General features: G+C 40.0%; 1 protein-coding gene across 1 annotated transcript; it reads left to right on the top strand.

The window, feature by feature from the left end:
* Window positions 1-169: 169 nt before the first annotated feature.
* Window positions 170-23,322, top strand: LOC131231259 (auxin-binding protein T92). Its single transcript, XM_058227399.1, has 6 exons — window positions 170-440; window positions 8,854-8,960; window positions 11,813-12,016; window positions 14,101-14,168; window positions 22,674-22,805; window positions 22,906-23,322. The coding sequence occupies exons 1-5, from the start codon at window positions 356-358 to the stop codon at window positions 22,774-22,776; spliced, it is 567 nt and encodes a 188-aa protein (XP_058083382.1). The 5' UTR covers window positions 170-355; the 3' UTR covers window positions 22,777-22,805; window positions 22,906-23,322.
* The last annotated feature ends 401 nt before the right edge of the window (window positions 23,323-23,723 follow it).

Below are 23,723 nucleotides of genomic sequence, written 5' to 3' on the forward strand. Positions count from 1 at the left end.
AGCTTGGAACAGGCGGGGTAGTGCCTAAGCCGCGCCCCTCGTCCGGAGGCATAAGGTTAAATTGGAGTTGTATTGGGAAATACAGTTCTAATCCACCCGACGCGTACATATCATATTAGTGAATGAATTTGAGCCAACTATTTTTTAAGTATTATTTTCATGCTGGATACCATCAAACGAACGATGCATCTCTTCGACGGTCCGTATGGGTCGATCAGACTATCCAACTGTCCCGATGCAATCAGGATCACTAAAATTCAGTGTGCTCTGAAAGCACCGGATCATTTCTCTCGCACAACACGTATATATCTACTCGGGGAAGAAGGAAAATCCCACAGCGAACGCACGAGAGAGGATGGGCCGAATGTGTTTATTCCTATTTCTGTTTCTCCGATTCTTCTTCAGTTCAGTTGCTACAGCTTCCGTCTGTTCCAGTAAAGGTGACTTCATTTGAAGTTTTTTATTTTTTTATTTTTTAAATTATATTTCTCTCATTAATAATTCATGACTGATTACACACAGCCGGCTATAGGTTTTAACTTCACATTACAACACCTTCAGAAAAAAAAAAAAAACCCGTTTCTTACAAGTGTTTCCTCTTGAAAGTATCATATATTTACTTAGAATTCTGAAAGCATGAAAGAATTGGGTAGTGCTGTACTTCCGGCAATTATGAAAATCATGATATCCTCGCGGAAAATTGATCCAACGATATTACAATGATAGCATCGTCGCATTTTCAAATCTTGGCATTGTTCAAAAAAATAATAATTCAAAGCTTGGTTTTTTTAATTTCTTGCGATTTTATGGCGAAATTGTTGCATTTTTAACATAAATACAATTAGAAATTAATTAATTATTTATGACTAAATATGTTAAAATTGGTGGTTTTTTTTGAAAATATTCAAAATTTCAAAATTTCAGGATTTTGTTGCCAAAATGGTTTTCGGGGATTTCAAATTAAAAAGTGCGGTGTGTGCTTTTAGTCCCACATCGGAAATGGTAGAAAAGTTTTTAGGGTTTATATGTGGATTTGTGGGTAGTATTCTTACTTGAATGTTTTGGAGATGGAGATGCTCGGGTTGCATGTTCCAGTGCTTAACACTGGAACACACGCACGCGTGCGCGCTCTGGCACAGGCACGGGCATGGGCAGTGTGGCTGTAGTGGCGCTAGTCGGCGCACTTTGCACGCGAGATGGTGCGATAGGTCTGGTAAGATCCTAGGTGCAGTGGGTCTGAAATGAGCCAGGGCTTTATAGGCGACTGAGAACGGTCGGATCATAAATCCGAAACGTTCAGCAGTTTTTTAAAACGGCTAACTACCTTAAAAGCCACAACAGTCCGAAAACGGACGGGCCATGATGATCCAATGGTCAGATCTTGCAATCCGACAACCAGAAACCGCTAGAATTAATGGTCAACGATCAAAAACGTTTTTCAAACGTTCTGAACCATTGATAGCCACCTAGCAACGGTCCACTACTTGGTGCCTATATAAACTGGACCATTCCGGTCCAAAATCAATAATCTCAACATCATCTCTCTCATCAGATACTCTAGATCTCCTCTTTATAATACTGTGAACATTTCCACTGTCTGATTCTGCCAGAACAGATCTACTGCGTTAAACTGTTCCATAGTGGACCCATCGTGATTGCTGCATGCCGGATCCAGACAGGCTTGTCTTATCCTGGAAGCAATTCGCCTGTAACCCATTAGCAATTGATAAGGGGGTGAATCACGCTTTAAGGATAGCGTATCGTTTTATGTTATTCAGCCTAGTGAAACGAATTTCATATATATATATATATATATATTTAAATTTTCGATGTATCTAACAGATCATTTTCTAACAAAATATTCATTTAGAAGTTAATTATTCATTTATGATTAAATATTTATATTTCTAAATTTATTTTATTAATTTATAATATATTTTAATATTTTATTTTCAGTGAGATTTTCCCGATAATATTGTGGCAAAAATGTCAAACTACGAAAGTATCCTGAGAAATTCCCAGGCTGAGAAGTTGCCTAGTACGAGATGTATCTTGCTTTTGGCTATTGTAGATCATTTCTCTTAATAATTTTGTTGGGTAATTTTGGAAACTTTGAATGCCTCAAATTTAGTTTCAAATTGTTGGAGAATTTCAATTTTATAATTGGAAGAGTCTCTTTGCAGTACCATAATCTTACTCCGCACACCTTTTTTCACTCTGAGGAATTGATGCATTCAGGCCAGATAAGCTGGCTGTTCAAAGATTATCCAAAGTTCTTTATCAAGGATCTGGACCATCCAACCGTCTGGATTGAAGATTTGAGTCACTTTTGAGGGTCTAGATTGAACTAATGGGAGATCAATGGTCCTAATGTGCATTAGTCATTTACTTAGTAGTTAGATTTAGTTGAGCAAATTTCCTTAATATTTTCTTCACTTATTTTGTATGCCATTTTTTGGGTATCAAATGCTATTCGAATGATGTGAAAATGAAATTGGTCCCTTTCGAAAGCCTACTAAGTTATCTTTTAAACAGCCCAAGATTATGCAATTCTAATATCGTTTGAGTGAGTTATGGGCGATTTTCTTAAGGCATGTTGGTTGTGATGGGATTAAGAGAAATTATGGTTAAGATTAGAAGTAATGGAATGTTAGTCTTATAGTTGGGTTTCCTATGCTTTGAGAATATGTATATAAACATGTAAAGGCTCTTTTCAAAAGAGTTATGATGGTTATTTGAATAACATTATATTCCTTGGGTTAAGAAAAAAGGTACATATGCGAATGGATATTCTCCCTTTTTATTTGGTTGCATATTGGTATCTTATGTGTAGGACAGCTGGACCATGCAAAATGATCTACTTGTTAGGCAGGAGACACTGTCAAATCAATGGACAGGTGGCGATTTGATTTAGTGTGCAAGCATGGCCCACTTGATGAGTAGACTAGCCTGATTTTCATGGTAGTTGACCTTTGTGACGGACCTGATATTTTGCTTGGTTTTGAATGTTGTACAAGGTGAATGACGGGATCTGTAGTGGTTTAAGTTTGAGAAGTGCCTTCATTGAGGGAGGTGTCCTCCAAGTTTGCACTGGTGCAACTGGAAGGTGATAATCCATACACATTCAAATGCTTTTGTTACTACATTCACTCCCCTGGCTGACCTATTGTCACGTTCACAGTCCCTAAAATCATGCTAACCAAATCATATCCCACTATCACTTTCTAATCATAATCTATTGACCCTTCTACCTTAACCCATGCTAATGAATAATGATAGCTTATTAACTCTTATCCCATGCAAGCATTCAAGCATGCAAATCTTATAGGGTTTGTGGAAAGAGAGAGTAACGGAATCTTTGAGAATAAGGTATGGCCATTGCTTCATCCAAAGGAGGATTTCTCTCATGATTACTATTTGGTTGTTGCCAAAGCTGGAGTTTTGAGGATGTTCAAGGCAGATCTCTTGTGGGATTTTTATTTTTTTTTTGGTGGGGAGTTGCTCCATTGGGTGTGGTTTTGGGGAGTCCCCTGTTTTTGGTGTGTCTTTTATGCTTTGCATTGGTCAGCGAGTGCTAAGAGGGTCACTTGCAATGGGCGGTTTGCTGTTGCTATTTTTTTTTTTTTTTAAAAAAATAATAAGTTATCAATTAAAATTTTCTTTTATTGAGGCAGTAACATGCAATCTAGTGCTCGTGTAAATATCAACCTGTCTCCCCTTCAAACAGCCTTGTCCTCAAGGTTGGATGTTGGGAAATCTTTCCTGGAATTTGTGGAAAACCTCCCACACCGCCTCTTCAGCCACCATAACCAATGCTTCACCATACCGCGGTCTAGAATTTCATGTGGCCTTAACTGCACTGTTACTCCATTGCCAATGAATGGAACATGCCTCAATCTCCTTTTTGCCTCATATTCCATTTAAGGTAAGATACACGGAAAAGGGATGAATTCATTAATTGGCTGGAAATTTAAGCCTATATATTACATGCCCTATGTGCTGTAGGGTTTTTATACGGCCCATAAGAAGTAAGAACATGACAAAAGTTTTGTGTGATGACGGATTGTGAATGATGTTTGCTGGTAGGGTTGCAATTGTAGGTACACAATATCTCCCACTTGGAAGTCTCATTTAGTGCGATGCCTGTCTTGAATTTTCATTCTCCCCTGAGCTAGGATGCACTTGATAACATGTGTTGCAGTTTTTGGAGCTGGGGTAGAGTTCAGTTTTCAGAAGATCATTGGTGCAATGACATGCTGCTATGTTCACAATTTGGTCCATTTTAGTGAGATTGCTGCTAAGAGGATTATTCTAGAGCTTCTTTCAGCAGGTTGTTGACAATATTGTTTGGCGCTTGGCCTTTAGATGCAATCTCAGAGACGACAATATTACCTACTTTTCACTGATTGTCTCTCTTAAAAGGTGTATGCAGTGATTTAAATATTGGCATCGACGTTCACACACCCTGGAGATATGGAACATATTGGTACTGCATGGGAAATATCAGTTTTGGGGAATATATCATTGTTTGAGGAAAACAATGAGAAATGATGGAATTTTTCAATAAAACCTCAAGATATGTTGAAAGAGATATGTGTGTGTGTGTGTGTGTGTGTGTGTGTGTGTGTGTGTATATATATATATATATATATAGAGAGAGAGAGAGAGAGAGAGAGAGAGAGAGAGAGAGAGAGAGAGACTTTTTTTTCTGTGGTGAAAGAGACATGATTACAAACTTAGAACTTAAAAATCACAAAAAACAAGCACCACAAGTTTCCTTTGAATAGGGTTCTAAACCATGCATTGTCTAATAGAAGTGATGTAATTATATCTGAAGTGAGTTTATATAATTCATAAATCATACAAGTATGAAAACAGTTTCCCCAAACAAATTTGGGAGAAATAGATTTTATGAGTGTTTTTTCCCCAATTTTTTTTCGACTTTTCATTGAGGGAATGTATCACAATGTACAGCCAAAAAGTATCACAATGTATCACTGACTCATATTGCATTGTATCGCCATGTATCGACGATACGGGGGAACTTTATGAAGAGTTTTTGGCAAAATATTGCAACGTACCGATATATCGCAATATATCGATGATACATTGCGATATTTTGTGCTATATAGGGGAATTTAATAACTCCCCCATTATTTCATATCTACCACATGTGATGTCGATAGTATTGGCCGATTCAATATTTAAATCACTGGGTATGTACATCTCTTGTGTGGGAGCCAACATGAGGGCTTGGGACCCCGAAGATGACAACAAATTTTTGGGCCAGTCTTTCTACCAAGTTTTACCTATTGAGTCCAAGTTTGTTTCGCATTGGCATTATTTTGTCTAGCCTGGTGGGGCTCCTCCAAACAAGGTATTTAACAATTGTAATGATGTCCATAAAGGTCTGCCTTATGACTGTTATGATAAGGGTTGTAATTGCCATTATGCCCCCCTAATGGTCAATTTTTTTAAAAGGAAAAATGCATCACCCCCCTATATCAGTCCTATATTGGCCTGTTACAAGCATGTGTTTGATCCCTTATGACTGTTATAGGCCATTTTAATGTAGGGGCATTTTTACACTGGGCTCGAATGGGGTGGCCTATGGGATGCAGGGGCACAATTGGGGTGGGCGGCTTGTGTGAGGCGAGCCCCACCCGTGTGAAGCGGGTAGCTCGTGTGATGCAGAACCCATGTGATGTGGGGTCCACGAGGGAGGTTTGGCCGCGGACCTAACTCATGTGATGTGGGGCCTGGGCTATAAGATAAAGGGATTGATTTGCCACGCTTTATTAGTTCGAGCTTTTAGAGTAAGTGGTTAATTGTCCTGCATCAAAGTTGTATCAGAGCGGGAGGTCTTGTATTCAAGACTCCTCACCGGAGGTGATTAATGCCCCTGCATTAATCACCTCCGGTGAGGAGTCTTGAATACAAGACCTCCGGTGAGTGGCTCGTGTGAGGCAGAACTCATGTGATGTGAGGCCCACGAGGGGGGTTCGGCTGAGGACCTAACCCATGGGATGTGAGGCCCTTTTAAAGCAAGTTGTTAGTTGTCCTGCATCACATTTGTTTTCAAGTAAGGCATTACCACCCCATATTGCTTAATGGGCACCACCATTATTGTTATGTAACGACTGTTATGGCGGTAATGTAACCGTTTCTAATACCTTGCCCGTGAAGGTTGGAGCTTTTGTTGAACGTGTCTGGATAAAATCGTAACTTTGGATCATCTCAAAAAGCAGGGTCACTCTCTCCCTAGTAGATTCACGATGTACTTTGAAGTAGAAGAAACCAAGGTTTAAAATCAGTGTATCAATAATCATATCATTCACCACCAATATGGCCCTGTATCACCTTGTATTGGGCCATTACAATTATATCATTCATGGACAAGACCAGATACGTACCACTTTTAGACGATACTGTAAACCTTGGAAGAAACTGTCTCCTATCTTCTTCATTTTCCCTTTGCATGGCACACCTGTTCCTTGACTTTTTTGACATTTGGCATAGCTTGGGTGCTTTCGAATTTAGTGCATGCTCTTTTTGGTGGATGGTGGACAAATGCTTGGATTCCTATTGGGTGGTACATGTGGAAGCTGGTTATCCAAGTGTTCCTTTGGTGCCTTTGGTGCCTTTGGCTAAAAAGGAACAATACGGCCTTTTGAGGAAAATCCTTTTCAAAGTATATTATATCAAAGAATTCAGGTTGATTATGGAATGGTGCAAGCTAAAAGGAACATGAAAGGTAACCCTAGATCATTTGCTAAGGTCTAGCTCTAGCTGGGCAGAAATGATCAGGCGTGGCTGGGTTCAATGAAATCAAAGAAAAATGGCACAGTTCCCCTGAAGTGTGTTTTAAGCTCAACTTCAACAATAGCTCTTTGGGGAACCTAGTTCTGGCCAGTGTAGGAGGATTTGAAAGGAATTTCTAGGGAGATATTCTGTTAGAGCCTCTATGGATTTGTTGGGACATAACATGACGAAATGGCCGTTTTCGTAGAAACAATGTTTTTGTTGCTCCTTTATCCAAGCCTTATCCCAACTAAGGGCCATAACTTTAGTTAGACTGTAGGTCATAGTCTTTTCTTACTACCTCCACCCACCTCTATTTAAGCCTTATCTTGCCCTTTCAGAGCTTTCAAATTGCACCAACTCACTCCTTCTAACCAGTGTGGTTCTTGATCCTTGTTGCACCATTTCATTTCCATGTTTTTGTAAATTCCTGGAAATTTCATTTCCATCTCTCCCATTTCCTAGAAAATCCCCCTTTTCATTTGCTTGCCCATACTTGAGAAATGTAGTTTTCAAGAATTCAAGCAAAAGGAGGGTAAACAACCCATCTCTCTATGACATACCCTACATGTTAGCCATGTGTGCATCTAACCTCTCGAAAGTGCCTCACATGTGCCACCGTCCATCTTCCAGCGCCCCACATATACCACTCTCACTTGTGCAACATGTGCCACCATCCATTTTAAAGCACAACACAGGTGCCAATATGCCACCGCCCATCTTCAAGCCCCATGTGTCATTGTGCCACATATGCAACATGTGCTGCCCCTAATCTTTAAGTGACCCACATGTCTACGTGCCACATGCAACACATGCCACAGTCATCTTCAAGCGCCCCATATGTTCAATTGTGCTGGTGTGAACCGTGTGACACATGAGCCACCGTCCATCTTTAGCCTTTCACATGTGTCACATGTGCCACCATCCATCTTCAAGTGCTCCACCTGTGCCATATTTTCAACATGTGTGACCATTCATCTTCAAGTGCCCCACATGTGCCAACATTCCTCATATTCGTAAAGTGCCAAATATGACAATGTTCCACATGCCACAATTCATCATCAATGCCAAACGTGTGCTACCTTTCATCTTCAAGTAAAATTTCCAAGAAAGTTCTGTTTTTCCAAACAATAGATTTGGAAATGGAGGAAAATTTTTAAAGGAAAATCTTGTTGAAGATAAATTAGGGAAACAACTTTTCCTTTGCCACAGTTTCCTCAATGCAGTGTTTTCCAGGAAACATCGTTTCCTCCATTTTCTTTCCCATGAATCCAAACAGGCCCTATATATTGGTCCTTTGGGAGTGTCAAGTGTGTGACTCCAATTGCAGAATCTAGTGCTCTTCTCCCAGGGGTTACATATGCAGTAAATTGTAAATTTATCCTGATCATTGTTAAAGGAGACTCGAGCAACTCTATTAGATGGATTAATCTGGCTGTCGACCTTAGGGCATTGCTAGTCTAATTGAGGAAGCTATGGACTTGTGTCTCTTCATTAGTACATCATTATCTAATGTGCTTCGTGATGCTAATTTGGAGGCAGATAGGTTAGCAAAGCAACATTCCAATTGGGTGCACCTCCTGATCAAACATGAACTAGGGTGTCCCAGTTTATCTGTTTCCTAGCTCAGTTTTGGTGTTTGTAGTTTTTTCCTCTGGTTGCTTTAAGCTGATGTTGAATCTACTATTCCCTTTTCCTTGCTTTTTTTTTTTTTTTTTTTTCTCTTAATAAAATTTCATGCTATTCATAAAAATGTTTAAAATATTTGTTCTTTACCAAAGTGGTCGTGAGGTTATCTAACACCTTCAGTTTACTATAATCGTACCATATGAAGCAGGAAGCGAAACATCAAACTGCAGTATTTTACATGAAACTGTAGGTTAAAATGTTTGAACTTTGTACTGTAATTGCATTCATTTCTAGGTAGTTCTTTTGCCAATGGCTCAAATCTAAATATTTCTTATGATTAACTTAGCAGTACTGAAAGTGGATTAGGGATTTCATTACATCTCTGCCTTTCTATAGTTAATAAAGATTTTTCTTATGTTCCAGGCCTACCTCTGGTAAGGAATCTTAGTGAAGTTCCTCAGAGTAATTTTGGGAGGGCAGGTCTGTCACACATTACAGTTGCAGGCTCTGTTTTGCATGGGATGAAAGAGGTATAACTACACATATGGACCTCATTCCCTCCCTTCTTTTTTATTGTCTTACGTTAATATCTTTCTTATTTAATAAATACTACTAAAGATCCCTCATGATACAATTCTCCCAAAATAGAAAACTACTAATGACTTAATGATGCATAGGATTTCTAATACTTGGACTCCTGATGATTCCTCAAAATCTTTACTAAATAAAGGTTCCAAAGAACCTATAACTCTATAACCACACATGGGATATTTCTATCTCCTTAAAAATATCTAAAAACAACTCCATGCCTTAGGCCCACCAAACGGGCTGTAAGACCACAAATTGGGGTTTTGGTGCCCACATCTTAATGGCACACATCTTATATTCATTCCACTTGCATTACTCTCTCTCTCTCTCTCTCTCTCTCTCTCTCTCTCTCTCTCTCTCTCTCATCCATCTGTTGATGTAGTACACATGTGAAGGATTCAGGCAATTATTGAGTGGTGTCTATAATGAATGTCCTTGGCCCAATAATTGAGTTGGTCCACTTTAATTATGTGCCACACATGTACTGATATGGGCTATTGATTTGTGAGAAGGGTAGATTTGGACCTGGGAGAGAAGATGGAAGAGGGAACCTTAAGGGAGGCATGTGAAGAGGCAATTGCGAAGAAGGCTAAAGAAATAGATTTTTGCCAATGAAATTTTTTTGGATAAGTCTTGCTTCTTCTTCTTCAACACCTTCAACATTTCCAAATAGGGTAAAGTAACTCGTTCATTGAAAATGTTCTCCCCAAAGGCTTTCCATGTTCCCAAACAGACACTTAAGGTGAACCTTCTTAAGATAGCTACTCAATTGGCTATGCTATATGGAACTGAATGTTGGGCCATTAAAAGTCATCAAGCCCAGTGTTGTAGAGATGAGGATGTTTAGATGGATGTGTAGGAAGATTAGGAGGGGTAAAACTAAGAAAGATATAATTCAAAGAAGCCTAGGACTTGTCCCAATAAGAGATAATTTGGGATGGTTCAGTCATATGCATTGAAGATTGGGGTCAGCTCTGGTAAGAGGGGAAGATTTATTAGGGTTGAAGGGATTGAAAAGAGTAAGAGAGGAAGATCTTAATGGACTTAGATTTATGTGGTGAGAAGGGATATGAAGGCTTGCTCACTGAGCATAGGGCTTTAGATAGGAAAAATTGGTGAAAAAGGATTCATAAAGCCAACCCCAAGTTGGGACAAGTTGTGAGGATGATGATGATTGAAAATCAACTTGGTAAGCTGTCAGTTCACATTCTCATTGATCTTTAGAGTGGAAATTCCTAGATGGAATTCTCAAGGGATAAGTTGTGCCAGAATGTCACTACAACAAATATACTATAGACTATAGTGATGTAAGTCTTGGTATATTGTTGTGGCATAAATATAGATCTATTCTCTCAAGATCTCTATAATTATAATGATTATTTTTTCTATTTTATTTATTTATTTATTTTTGAAGTTCCCCTGGAACTCTTTGCTTTTCTATACCTTTGGGGAAGTGGGTACAAGGTATTTTGTCAAGCAAGAGAAGTGCACCACTACATTTTCTAGATGTGCAGACAGACAAACTATCAAAGCCATCCATCAGGCTGGTCCAACTCATTAGATGTTCTTGCCCAAAAACCAGGCCAGTCCATTCGTTAGGTGTCCCACAATGGTAGAAAAATTTGGACAATCGGCCACTTTTTCTTCTGTGGTATGTTTCTTCTTTTGGCAAACTCTGGCCCACCAAACTTATATACCAACCATATTCTTGGGCCAGGGGGATCTTCCTGAGGGACGCAATAGTTCCTGTACCTATATGCCATGTTAGCATGTGTTATGGCATGTAAATGAGCTTCATTGTACGTGTAGGCTTAGAAAAACTGTCAAGTGATACTATCATCAAAGTTTTGAAGCATTCATAATAGTTAGTCAAATATTGCGGAACAATGATTCAGGAAGGATAATGGAGTTATTTGATTGTTGAAAGAAATGGTGTTTCTGTTCAACCCAGCCATGGTACATGTGGGGCCCACCTTTCATCATTCTAAGCTATTTCTGCTAGGCCCCATGCCCCAAAATCTTCCCTGTGATCCTTGCCATCCAATGGACTGTTACAACCAGGGTCCAAATCTGATGGGGGGCCAATCAGATGTTAGGATCATCTGATGAGAGAAAATTTTGGGGTATCTTCCATCCACAACAGGTCTGCACAAACAATTTGGATCCCAAATGTTTGTCCCTACTGGATGGATTTTTGAGGTTAGAAGAATGCTCCAATGAACGTTGTACAACTCCTTCATTCCTTATCATCATTTTCGTATAGTTTTTTACTATGAAATTTGGAACCCTTCAAAAGAAAACATGCACACATACGCATACACATGCTCTCTCTCTCTCTCTCTCTCTCTCACACTCTCTCTCTCTCTCTCTCTCTCTCTCTCTCTCTCACACACACACACACACACACACACACACACACACACACACACACACACACACACACACACACACACACACACACGTCCTGTTGAAAGCTTATTTAAGCAGAAATTTGTTGGGGCATTCTTGTAAGGATTGAAACTCAAGAGTAAAAGTATATAGCTCTGTTGTGAAGTGAAACTTCTTTTACTAAACACCTTTTATAGGACACGAAAATGTGACCAACATGCAGTCTGCAGGCATGATACACCATAACCTTGCTAGCTAACACTGTGTTGGAAGAAAATTTCGTAATAACTAAAGCTAAGCAGCTTTTAGATGTCACACCTTTCATGCAAAGCTCTAATTTTTATTTTTAGTTTTCCTGATTTTGAAATTTATGGAATCCTTTTTACTAGCACATATTTTTTGTCAGGTTGAGTTATGGCTTCAAACATTTGCTCCAGGAACAGGGACACCAATCCATAGGCATTCTTGTGAAGAGGTGTTTATTGTTCTAAAAGGGAGTGGTACTCTTTTTCTGGCTTCAAGCTCAGATATGCAGTACCCAGGAAAGCCCCAGGAGTTCTCTATCTTTTCAAATAGCACATTTTATATCCCCATTAACGATGCTCATCAGGTGAAGCTGCCTATACTTCAATCTATGACTATGATAATATTGTTGCTTTGAATTTTAGTTCCACTCTATGATACTTGGGAACTTCAACAATGTAAAAACTTTCAACTAGTGAGAAGCAAGAAAATTTTTTCCCCATGACCATGGCTGTATTATATTCTTTACCATCTACTTACAGGAAAATCCTAGCCTTCTAATCTTTGGCTTTAAAAAAATAAAAAAATAAAAAATTCTCTCTCTCTCTCTCTCTCTCTCTCTCTTTCCTTTCTTTCTTTCTCTACACCATGGTTGTAACTGTTCTAACTGTCTACTTATAGGCTTGATATGAGGATTTGGGACACACACATCCATGCAGAGCCCCCATTGGCCTGTTTCACCACCATAGGTTCCACTTGTAGGGTAGCCAAAACTGACCTGGGAATTCCTCTAGATATTGAATGAATGAAGAAAAGGCTTAATGAGACTAGGAACTGGAAATCAACCAAGTAAAATGAGTAAAAGCACTTCAATTGCCAAGTCTCTCATATTTTCTTCCTAAGTTCTTAACCTTTAGCATGGTTGCGAAAAGCCAAAATTGTGGAGAGAATGGCCAACACGAATTTTATCCTAACCATTGTTCTGAGTATCGCCGATATTATTGGTATTGTTAACTTGGCGATACCGATAACACTGGTAGTATTAGAAATTCCAGCTATTGGTGATATATCGTTAAGTATTGCCAATGTATCAATATTGTCAATGTTTTCTACTATATAAATACCATGTATTGCTTTTATTGCCAATGTATTAGCAATATTTCGATAATATCGCCAACGTATTGATATCGCCAAAAATCCATTTATTAAAATAAAATCCCAAATTTTTTTATGGGTGCATGGTTGCATGATGAAATGCATGTTTGACTTTAGATTATTGTCATAGTCGGATAAAACTGCTTAGTATTTTTGACTTCTATGTAGATTACTTTAAGGCAACAGTTTGTTCCATTTCCACAAACTCGCTATTGGTTGAGAACTTGAGACGATGTAAGGGTCCAACTTGGTGCTATTTTTAGAGTTTTGCTAATTCCACACACAGGTTCATGTGCCAATGCTGGCCATATGCAACACCTGATCAACTCATCAAGTGGACCCCACCGTGCGGACATCCTAGGCCAAATTTCTGGCCAGCCCATTCATCATATGTGCCACTTCTTGACAATTGGAACTATTGGTTGCTTCTTACATGTTTGGCTGACCAGATGAGTAGAACAGCCTGTCAGTGGAGTGTGTCGAGAGGTGTGCATGTGGAATTGGTGGGTGTGTGTGTATCCTGTTCCTTACTTCCTTAAGTGCAATTTTATTTACAATATGAGTGAGAATGAGGAATTAGTTAAGATTGCTAACCAAGAAGTTTCCCAAAGTTACCATTTTTGACATCTTGGGTCGATAATTCATGAGAGTTGAGATATTGAGAAGGATGTTGCCCAAAGAATCCAAGCGGGCTGGAGGAAATGGAGATGTGCCTCTGGAGTTTTATGTTATCGTCATGTACCACTCAAAACTAAAAGTAACTTCTATAGGATAGCTATAAGACCAGCCATGCTTTATGGGACAAAATGTTGGGCAGTTAAGGAACAACATGTTTATACTTCATAGGATGAGTGGAGCCGAAATGAGGATGTTGAGATAGATGAGTGGCAAGACAAGAAAGAATAGAATTAGAAATGGAGTAGCACCGATAGGTAATAAGATGAGGGAAAGTAGACTTATGTGGTTTGGTCATGTGCAATGGATGCTAAGAACCACTCTAGTTAGGGGTGAGTTGGTACAAGTTGAAGGCTCTAAAAGGGCAAGGCCAAGGCCAAAAGGATGTGGATGAAGGTGGTAAGAAAGGAATTGATGACCTATGGTCCAACTGAAGTTCTGGCCCTTGATAGAATGGAATGGTGTAACAGGATTTGGTAGCTAACCCCAATTAATTGGGACAAGATTAGATGATATATATAATTGTTGTTGGATCTTGGTCTCTACTCAGTTATGCTGTGGTATTTTCTTGATTAGTTGGAATCATAAATAGTATTTCTGTTAAGGTGTGGAATTGTGCAGGTCTGGAACACAAATGAGAACGAGGACTTGCAGATGCTTGTTGTGATATCTCGTCCCCCTGTCAAAGTGTTAGTAATCCTCACATTTCCCTTGCCTCACATTAAAAAGTCTCTTCATACATACAAATCTTGTATATGAAGAGATTTGTCAATTGAACTGCACACCTACCTGCATGCACATGTGCCATACTCAAGATATCCGAGCCACTCATCAGGTGAGCCCCATCATTTAGATGTCCTGTTAAAAACCAGAATGGTCCAAAAATAAAATGGGCTACATGTGGACAGAAAGTGACAAAAAAAAAAAACCCGACAATGTTCCACATTCAACATACATGTGGCCCATATGTGGCTTTTCGATTAGTGGAGCAGCTTGAATTTTGGGCTGCGGCATGTAGATGGTGGAAATCACTTGATGAACAGCATGGTAGTCACACAATTGACACATATGCATGTGGATAGGTGTGCAGGTAAGATTTGTATACCTTTATTGATGGTTGGTCATGATCGTGATGGTTTGGTGCTTGTTTCTCACTTCATCATTGAGGAACTTATAAGTGATCTTAGGTAATTTATCATCTACATTCCTTTGGATTTTTGAACTGGAAATTAAGCTTTTTGGGTAATGTCCCATGAACCCCGAGGCACCTAATAATCTTAGTGACAAGCTCAAATGGTGTAACATGAAAAATACTTTTTTTGAGCTGAAATCAATCTCAAAATTGATAGGCTCACCAACAACCTTATGTCAATCTACTTTTTCCATCTGTGCGTTTTACTTCATGCAAAATGATATGACATGTTGTCAACATCTTTGCATGGTACCATGCATTCAATTTTGACATGTGGGGCCCATGGTTAGGTAATCTAGGCCATCGTTTTCTTGAGTCCAACCAAGACTGTCTAAAAAATCTCCTTGACATGACAATCTTGACCTTTGAATTTATGGCCCACAGATAGATGGTTAGGAAGTGAAATGACAAGGGTTCATATTCTAGTGAAAATGGTCCTAATATTGGTCAGCTGGATCTTCTAATCTGGAGATTTTTTGGGCATGGTCCATTTACTTTGGGTTGCAATAGACCAATGGTCTGGATGACCAAACCATGGGCCCTACTTGTCAGAATTGAAAACCCCGTATATACTATGCAAAAATGCAGGTATGTATCATATATTTTTTCTAACTGCCTATGTTCTTATCTTATGATAAACTCTTCAACTGCAACTGAAAGAGTTTTTTATTTAATAAATCTGTTGGTTCAATCTGTGATGTCATTGTTGATGATAGAACTCTTTCCACCCGTGATATCATTGTTCATGATAGAACTCTTTCCACCCTTCATTCCAAATTCTGTTCTCAATTTGAGAGAAGAATTAGATGCTTCTGATATTATGTTGAAGAAGATCTTCCAAAGTGGTGTATGATGGATGAATTGAAGCATCACACCTTAACAAATTTGTTGAGGTTTCCAGTTTGAAGTCACATTTGTTGAATGGAGAAAACTTGAGTGTAGATCTCTCCTACATCCCTTTATTTATAACAAAACCTAATGGATGTGGACCCAAGACAATGCAACTAAAGAAAATATAAGCCCAGTCCAATGGGCCAAACCCCAGAGAATGGGCTTTCGGGGAGGGCAGTGGCAAGGCAAGAACATGTGTGGAGTGGGAGGGAGGGAGGCCCAATGCAACAAAAGAAAAATACAAGCCCTCCTCAATGGAACAAACCCAGGACAAAAGGCCTAATAATTTCAGACCTGGAGGGAGGGAAGCCCAATGCATCAAAAGAAAAATACCAGCCCTCCCCAATGAGCCAAACCTAGGGCAAAAGCCTAATAACATTAGACCTGGAACTTCCAGGTGAGTTACATCATGACAGTAGGAGCCCCAGATCCCAAAATATCTGATGGGGACATCATGCGCACACACACGCCCCCCCACCCAACGCACGTACTCAAGGAGGAAGAAGGCCCCACTATCGATCTGGATTGACGACAATATCTATGGAGGACCTCTTAGCTAGGAGGCTGTGCTATGGATCATTGGAGTGAACCCGATCATCATGTGGATCCCACCATTAGATCTTATGATCGTGGCCCACTACCCTAGATGATCTAAGATTTTGAGTTTTGGTTATTATCGCTATTAGAAACATCATGAATGGTTTTGATTGCGTTGATTAGTTGTTATTTTTGTTACTTCGTCTCTAAGTCTTAGAGTGCCCACATGGTGCGGCTTTTGGAATTTAGGGTCTTCTTATAAATAGGCAACCCCATGTAGGTTTTTTTATATTGAAGTTTATGAATAAAATTCTGCATTTTTTCTTCTCTATCCATCTGATTTAAAGAAACTAATTGGGTGTGAAACTCTTCCTTCCTCGATGGGCTAACTACCGTGGTGCGAAGCCACGACCATCCCAAATCATCTCCACCTCCTCCACCCCACATCCACCATCTTCCACAGCCCTCCCATCTTCAAATTTATCCTTTTTTGTGCCCAAGTTCCCCACTACAGCAGATTTCCAGATTCTGGCCCACCCCACCAAAGTGGTTGAAACTTCGGCAGAGCACCACACACACACTGGAAGGTGGATCGTCGCGAAACTTAGTGTGAGAGTGGGCCTCCCCAAACCGATCAAGCCCTAGGTGGCCTTTTTCAGTTTCGTGGGCCCCAGACACGTGCGGCCAGGCAGTCACGCACGTGCGCCTAGGTGGGCTTGCTGTTCACACGCAGAATCCTTCTCAGGTTCTTCTCTCCTCTATTTCTCTCCTCTCTCACTTTAAATCCCAAACCCTAACCCTAGAAAATTCCAGATTCGATGTATTTCCAACTTTTGCAAGCCCTAGGTTTTCCCCTATTTGGAACATGGTGAATCTCTTGATTTGGGGAACAGTCCTTTGCAGGATTGGATGAATCTTACACTCCTTTGCGTATTGTTTGGTTTATAATTTTACTTGATCCAGCCCTAAACGTGTGTAGGCTTGGACCCCCGTAGATTCCCCTTGTTACATGTTTGAACGTATGTGGGACGTGGATTTCTTTGTGATTGTTTAGAAATTTGTATGATCTAAAGTTTGAAATCTTGCACATCATATTTAATTTTATGTACTACATCAAATTTGGTATTAGAGCTTAGGTTTTTCATAGGGGAATGCATTGCATGTTTAGGGTTTAGTTTATTTATGTCTATTTTGCATCAAATCTCCTCATATAGGGCTGTTTAGGATCCATCATTCACGATATAGGCTGCTGAATTTTCTGTTGTCAGAAAATCCCCAAATTTCATGGCTGAATTTTCTATTAACAAATAAGCAATTATATTGCTGGAATTTTAGTAACATTGTGTAGTTTCCCTCATATAGAGTCCTATAGGATCATTTAGTCCCATTTAGACGCATATAGTCGTATTAGAGGGTCTTTGAGTTGAGTGAGTGATTGTATGCTCACACGTACTAGTGGTGGTTTTGGTTTGCACCCTACGCTAAACATGAAGTAATTGCAAGAGTCAATGAACAACATAACTCGACAGTTTGAGTCTTTGGGTAGGCGCTTGAAACAACGTATTGACCAACGCTTTGAACAGCTTAATGTGCGCGTTACCCAATTAGAGACTTCCACCCGGGCAAACCCCACCATTGGGGAAGATGTCCAATCTTAGGCCTCTACCTTTCATACTTACCCTTCCCACAGCCAGAGAGGAGATAGAGGATATTCTGGACCATCAGATAGTATCGACGTCGGACGGTGGGTTTCAAAAGTTCCTGGTCAAGTGGAAGTCACGCCCAGCTTCAGACAATACGTGGCTCACTAAGGAGGAGCTTCAGAGACTTGATCCTGACATCTTGGAGCGTTTCAGGAGTTTTGTTTTACCAGTGGCGAAACTTTCGCAGCCGGGGAGAGTTGATGGGGACATCATGCGCACATGCACGCCCCCTACCCTACGCACGTACTCAAGGAGGAGGAAGACCCCACCATCGATTTGGATCGACGACGACATCTATGGAGGACCTCTTAGATAGGAGGTTGTGTTATGGATCATTGGATTGGACCCGATCATCATGTGGATCCCACCATTAGATCTCATGATCATGGCCGGCCACCCTAGATGATCTAGGATTTTGAGTTTTAGTTATTATCGCTATTAGAAATATCATGAACAGTTTTGATTGCGTTAATTAGTTGTTATTTTTGTTACTTCGTCTTTAAGTCTTAGTGTGCGCACATGGCGGGGCTTTTGGGGTTTAAGGTTTTCTTATAAATGGGCAACCTCATGTAGGTTTTTTTTATATTGAAGTTTATGAATAAAATTATACGTTTTTTCTTCTCTATCTCTCTGAGTTGAAGAAGCTAATTGGGTGTGAAACCCTCTCTTCCTTGAATGGCTAACTATCGTGGTGCGAAGCCACAACTATCTCAAATCGTCCACACCTCCTCCGCCCCACATCCACCATTTGCCACAGCCCTCTCATCTTTAAATTAATCCTTTTTTGTGCCCAAGTTCCCCACTACAGCAAATTTCCAGATTCTGGCCCACCAGAGGGGTTGAAACTTCGGCGGAGCACCATACACACACCGGAAGGCGGATCATCGCGAAACTTAGTGTGAGAGCGGGCTTCCCTTGGCCGACCAAGCCCTAGGTGGCCTTTTTCAGTTTCGTGGGCCCCACACACGTGCGGCTAGGCAGTCACACACGTGCGCCTAGGTGGGCCTGCCGTCCACACGCAGAATCCTTCTCGGGTTCCTCTCTCTCCTCTCTCACCTTAAATACCAAACCCTAACCCTAGAAAATCCTAAATTTCAAGTATTTCCAACTTTTGCAAACCTTAGGTTTTCCCATATTTGAAATATGGTGAATCTCTTGAATTGGGGAACAGTCCTTTGCAGGATTGGATGAATCTTACACTCCTTTGGGTATTGCTTGGTTTATAATTTTACTTGATCCAGCCCTAAACGTGTGTAGGCTTGGACCCCCGTAGATTCCCCTTGTTGAATGTTTGAACGTATGTGAGATGTGGATTTTTTTTGTGATTGTTTAGAAATTGGTATGATCTAAAGCTTGAAATCTTGCACCTCATATTTAATTTCATGTCCTGCATCAATATCCCATTGTAGGTTGCGTGCATGCGTGCGTACTATTTCATCTACCCCTCCTGCATAAAAATAAGTCTCGACTTGTATATATGCTTTTCCAAATAGATAAGAATCGAATCCTAACTTTGTATTAATTCTAACCTTTCAAACCACTCCATTCCTTTGTTTCCAACTATGTTTTTGAAGAACTGAATCCATTGATTGATTCCTAGTATATGTTCCTCCATAATGGAGGGACTCTTCTGGAGCCTACTGGCACCCATTGGTTTTAGGAAGGCCGTCGGCAAACTTTACCGTACTTGTTGAGGGGAAGGAAAACAAGCAAAGAAAGATGATGAGATAGAATCGTCGTCAATGGTAGTAGCACTTCCGCTATTCAATCATAGAATCGATTCCGATCAAGCAAGCTGGAGAAGGCGGTCCTTTCATTGATTGGTTCAATATTGATGAACTTAGAAAAGAGGATTGAAGGTCGGAATGAACATATAACAAGAATAATTGGAATTCCTTGGGGATTCAAATCTCGAGTGGTCAGAGGGAACGGAGAGAGGGATTCGAACCCTCAGTACAGAGCAATCAACGAATTCCAGTGAATTAGAAGATCTACATGACCAAAATTTCCTCCTCAAAAGACTTTTTCCTTCTTCATTCTCAAACAGGAATGCATCAACAAAACTGCCCTTCCATATAGATCTCTATGGCATCAACTTGACATGTATTCAATAATGTATTAATAATGTCTTCACAACCAACCCTTAATGTAAACCAGCCATAACTAACTCAATTCATATTAGAATTGCATTATTCTGGGATTGTTTGAAAGCTAATGAAACCGGTTTTGTGTCATTTTGACATTGTTTGATACCCAAAAGTGACCCAAAAAATAAATGACAAAATACTCATAGAAACTTTCCCAACAAATCACTAACTCCAACATTTAATTAAATAATTTGACTAAATCATATGAAACAATGGACCATGGTTTGCACCATATCTATGAGTTCCAGTAACTGATCGGACCATCCCGTGGGCCCATAGATTTATCCACTCAGCACTAGCAGCCACAACTGTTTGGTTGTATTATTCGGCCCAATCACTGTTCAATTGGATTGTGGGACCCAGTTCTCTGATAGGACAGATTGTGAAATCCACTCCCAGGCTTTCGTGGGAGCCACTCTAGACTGCATCATGGCATCACAGCAGGAAAAAACTCGTCGCCAAGTTTGATCTATCATAATCCTACACATCCTTTTCATTGCTCACCTTTATGCAGTATTACAACAGCTGTTAATGGTGAAGGCCCACTCATCAGGTCACCTTGATCATAACTAGACTCCAGAACAGGGCATCTTGTCGCTTTCTCCTTCTGATGGTGGACCTAATATGTTGCCATGGGCCCATGGCCTTTATCTCATCCTTAGGTCGTGAAATTATCTGTTAAGACTATTGGGGTATGATCAGTGCATTCAAATCTGCTGACCTGACCATTGATCCATCAGTATACTCTGTTGTCAACCTGGTCGTTGATTGGCCTCCTGATCTGTCTGTTTGATCCCAACATTAATCCTCCTAATAATCCAGTGGTTGATTGATCAACAGTTCCATTAGGCAATATTTGGTCAATCCTCCGTCGATTTGTCAGCATATCCATCTGCAGATTCAACCATTGGTGCTTCCATTTGTCCTACAGTTTTTCTTGTAGTACTTGTGAAGGGACTTGGGATCTTCTTAATGAATGGAATGGCTTCATTACAAAGTAATATTCTTCTCTGTGTTGTGATTATCTTTTTAATAATGTATTAATAATCTTTCATGAAGAATAGAACAGTGGTTGATTGGATTAACAATTCACCAAGCATCCTCTGACTACTTCTCCAAAGAGATACGTTAAAAGGTGTTGTTGAGTTGGATGTTCTTCGCACCAGAAAATATCCCCATGTTTGACAGTTTTGTCACCTCATGTTCAGCTATGAAGTTCTCACAACGGTATCCATCATTTACCATATTAATGTCCTTAAATAGATCACCTTGTGGATTAGTAGCATTTACAGTCATCAAATATTTCGAAAAGAATTAAACGTTCCTTGATAACCAAAACTAATGTAGAGGCTTGAAATCAAATCAAACATGGAACTTTCCAGTTGAGTCACACCCCTGATAGAGTAGGTCAGCACCCCAAAATAATCCAGTTCGTCAAATTAGCAGGGAAAAAACTAAATATCAAGGAGATTGCTTCACAAACCTCTCATTCTCATGAGGAGCTTTACATGTATATACACTTTTCCGAAGCAGAAGGCCTAATCTAATACTACCCATCTATTTAATAGGGTATTTATGATGGCTAGACTAATATGCACTGATTTTTGCACGTCTGATCTTTGCATATGGTCATCTTCATGGTTGGCCCCTATGCAAAGCTCAGATCTCCAGCAAACTTGTCAGTTTGGTACTTGTGCTCTGTAGAGGTGTTTGTGGAGAGGGTCCATGTGGAGCTAGCAGACCTCTATAATCTGTAGAAATATAGTGTAAGAAACTCAACAATTTCTATCCCCACACAGCCGAATATATTCTTCTCTCTCACCTAATCCTGGAACAACAAAGAGCGGTCTGACTACTGAGTGAGAGTGCTCTTCATTGTAACTCACTCACAAGATAACTCCTGCATTTTCCTTTGAATCTTTAACTTGAGTGATAGATTTCACATCGATGCATTAGGGGTGGGAAAGGCAAAGGGTGTATAAATCGTGTCAGCAAAAATCAAATCCCAAGTTGCTTTGTCACAACATGTGCACGCTCGTGTTTCATGAGATCTTTGGGAAAGAGAGGTGACTATTACACACACTTCATATCAGTTCTACCAAGTGCCATCCCCATGGTACATGGAGCAAACACTTGTGCTGATCAAGATCTTAGTTATCTGGCAATTGGCCAAAAGCCAGTGTTTTGGGATGACAACTCTGACCATCTGATTGTTGTGAGTTTGGCCATTTGAATGTGGACCATTGCTCATCTTTTGAATTAAACATCCCTTGATAGCTGCCATTGTCTGACCACCTTGCCTTTACTCATCTTTTGAATTAAACATCCCTTGATGGCTGCCATTGTCTGACCACCTTGCCTTTACTCATCTTTTGAATTAAACATCCCTTGATGGCTGCCATTGTCTGACCACCTTGCCTTTACTCATCTTTTGAATTAAACATCCCTTGATAGCTGCCATTGTCTGACCCACCTTGCCTTTCTGAGCTATGGCCTATCAATGTGGTGAGCCACCAAACCAATGGCCCTGAGTACCATGTGTAGGCGCTACTTGTACAATAGATATCTTCTGGTGCACACTTCATCTAGCGTTCGCCCTCTTTTAGCTGGGCTTGATTGACCTTTCCTTCTTTTATTTTCCATACTTTTTTATTTAAAAATAATAATAATAATCTTTAACAAAGATTCTTCAACATAATACTAATGGAAAGACTGCTTGTATAGGTTCATATATAAGGACTGGTTCATGCCCCACATTGCAGCCCAATTGAAGCTCCCTTACTATTGGGATGAGGAATGCTTCTATCCACCCAAGGATGAGTTGTAGTTTTCATATCATGTCAGCATGTTTTTCAGGCTCCTTCTTCTTCTTCTTCTTCTTCTTTTTTTTTTTAAACTAGAGTGAACTGGTGGCATGATCCGGTTCTGGTTTGTTATTTGCTGTATTTTGAAGTAGCGTTTGGATGTAGCACCAAGGAGCGATTTGTTGGACTGGAAGTTCAATGACGGGCCATTTGCATTTTGCACCAAGTAGGCTTGCATTTTCATGCTTTCTCAGCCACAAATGACAGGTGATGTATTTATATGGAAAGTTTAATTTTCTCATTCGCATTTTGCCGCTAGTGAACCATGTTGAGAACTTTGAACTGCCAAACGGACGTTAAATACACTTTCTGTAAGGAGAGCTCTGGGGAGCTATATAGAAAGAAGATAGATGTCATTTAGGTTTCTAATGGCTGTAGTTGAAGGTTGCTGATGTTCATTTTAGGTTGGTCCCATTTGATCTTGAACAATCAGAAACGCTCAACTGCCATCAGGCAATGAATTGAAATTGCATGTTTTGGAGATGGAATGTGGTTCAATTTTCTAGTAGGCATTGTGATATTGCATAACAATAATTACAATTTGCCAAAAACTGGAATGGCCCATAAAAAACAATAACAAGAAGGAAATGTGACTTTAGTAGAGTATCAAAATGATGAAGTATTAGAGCTACGTTCTGCCAAACAGGGTGTATGTGCGAACTTGTCATGTGTGAGGCATTCAAACGTTGTGTCATGCACGAGCTCTCTGTTCATCATGTGTGCCCCTCATCTTCTCCTCAGTGGCCAAAAATCAAGCTGATCCAAGAGTCAGGTGGGCCATACTGATGGGTACACCTTGATACGGATGGGGATGGACCCACCATTAAAAACTTTCCAGATTGTGTGAGGCCCACTGTTTTGGATATACCATCCCATCCATTCAGTAGAAATCAAAACCCCAAGACTTGCA

This window comes from Magnolia sinica, chromosome 17 (assembly GCF_029962835.1).
Source record: "Magnolia sinica isolate HGM2019 chromosome 17, MsV1, whole genome shotgun sequence".
Taxonomy (NCBI): domain Eukaryota; kingdom Viridiplantae; phylum Streptophyta; class Magnoliopsida; order Magnoliales; family Magnoliaceae; genus Magnolia; species Magnolia sinica.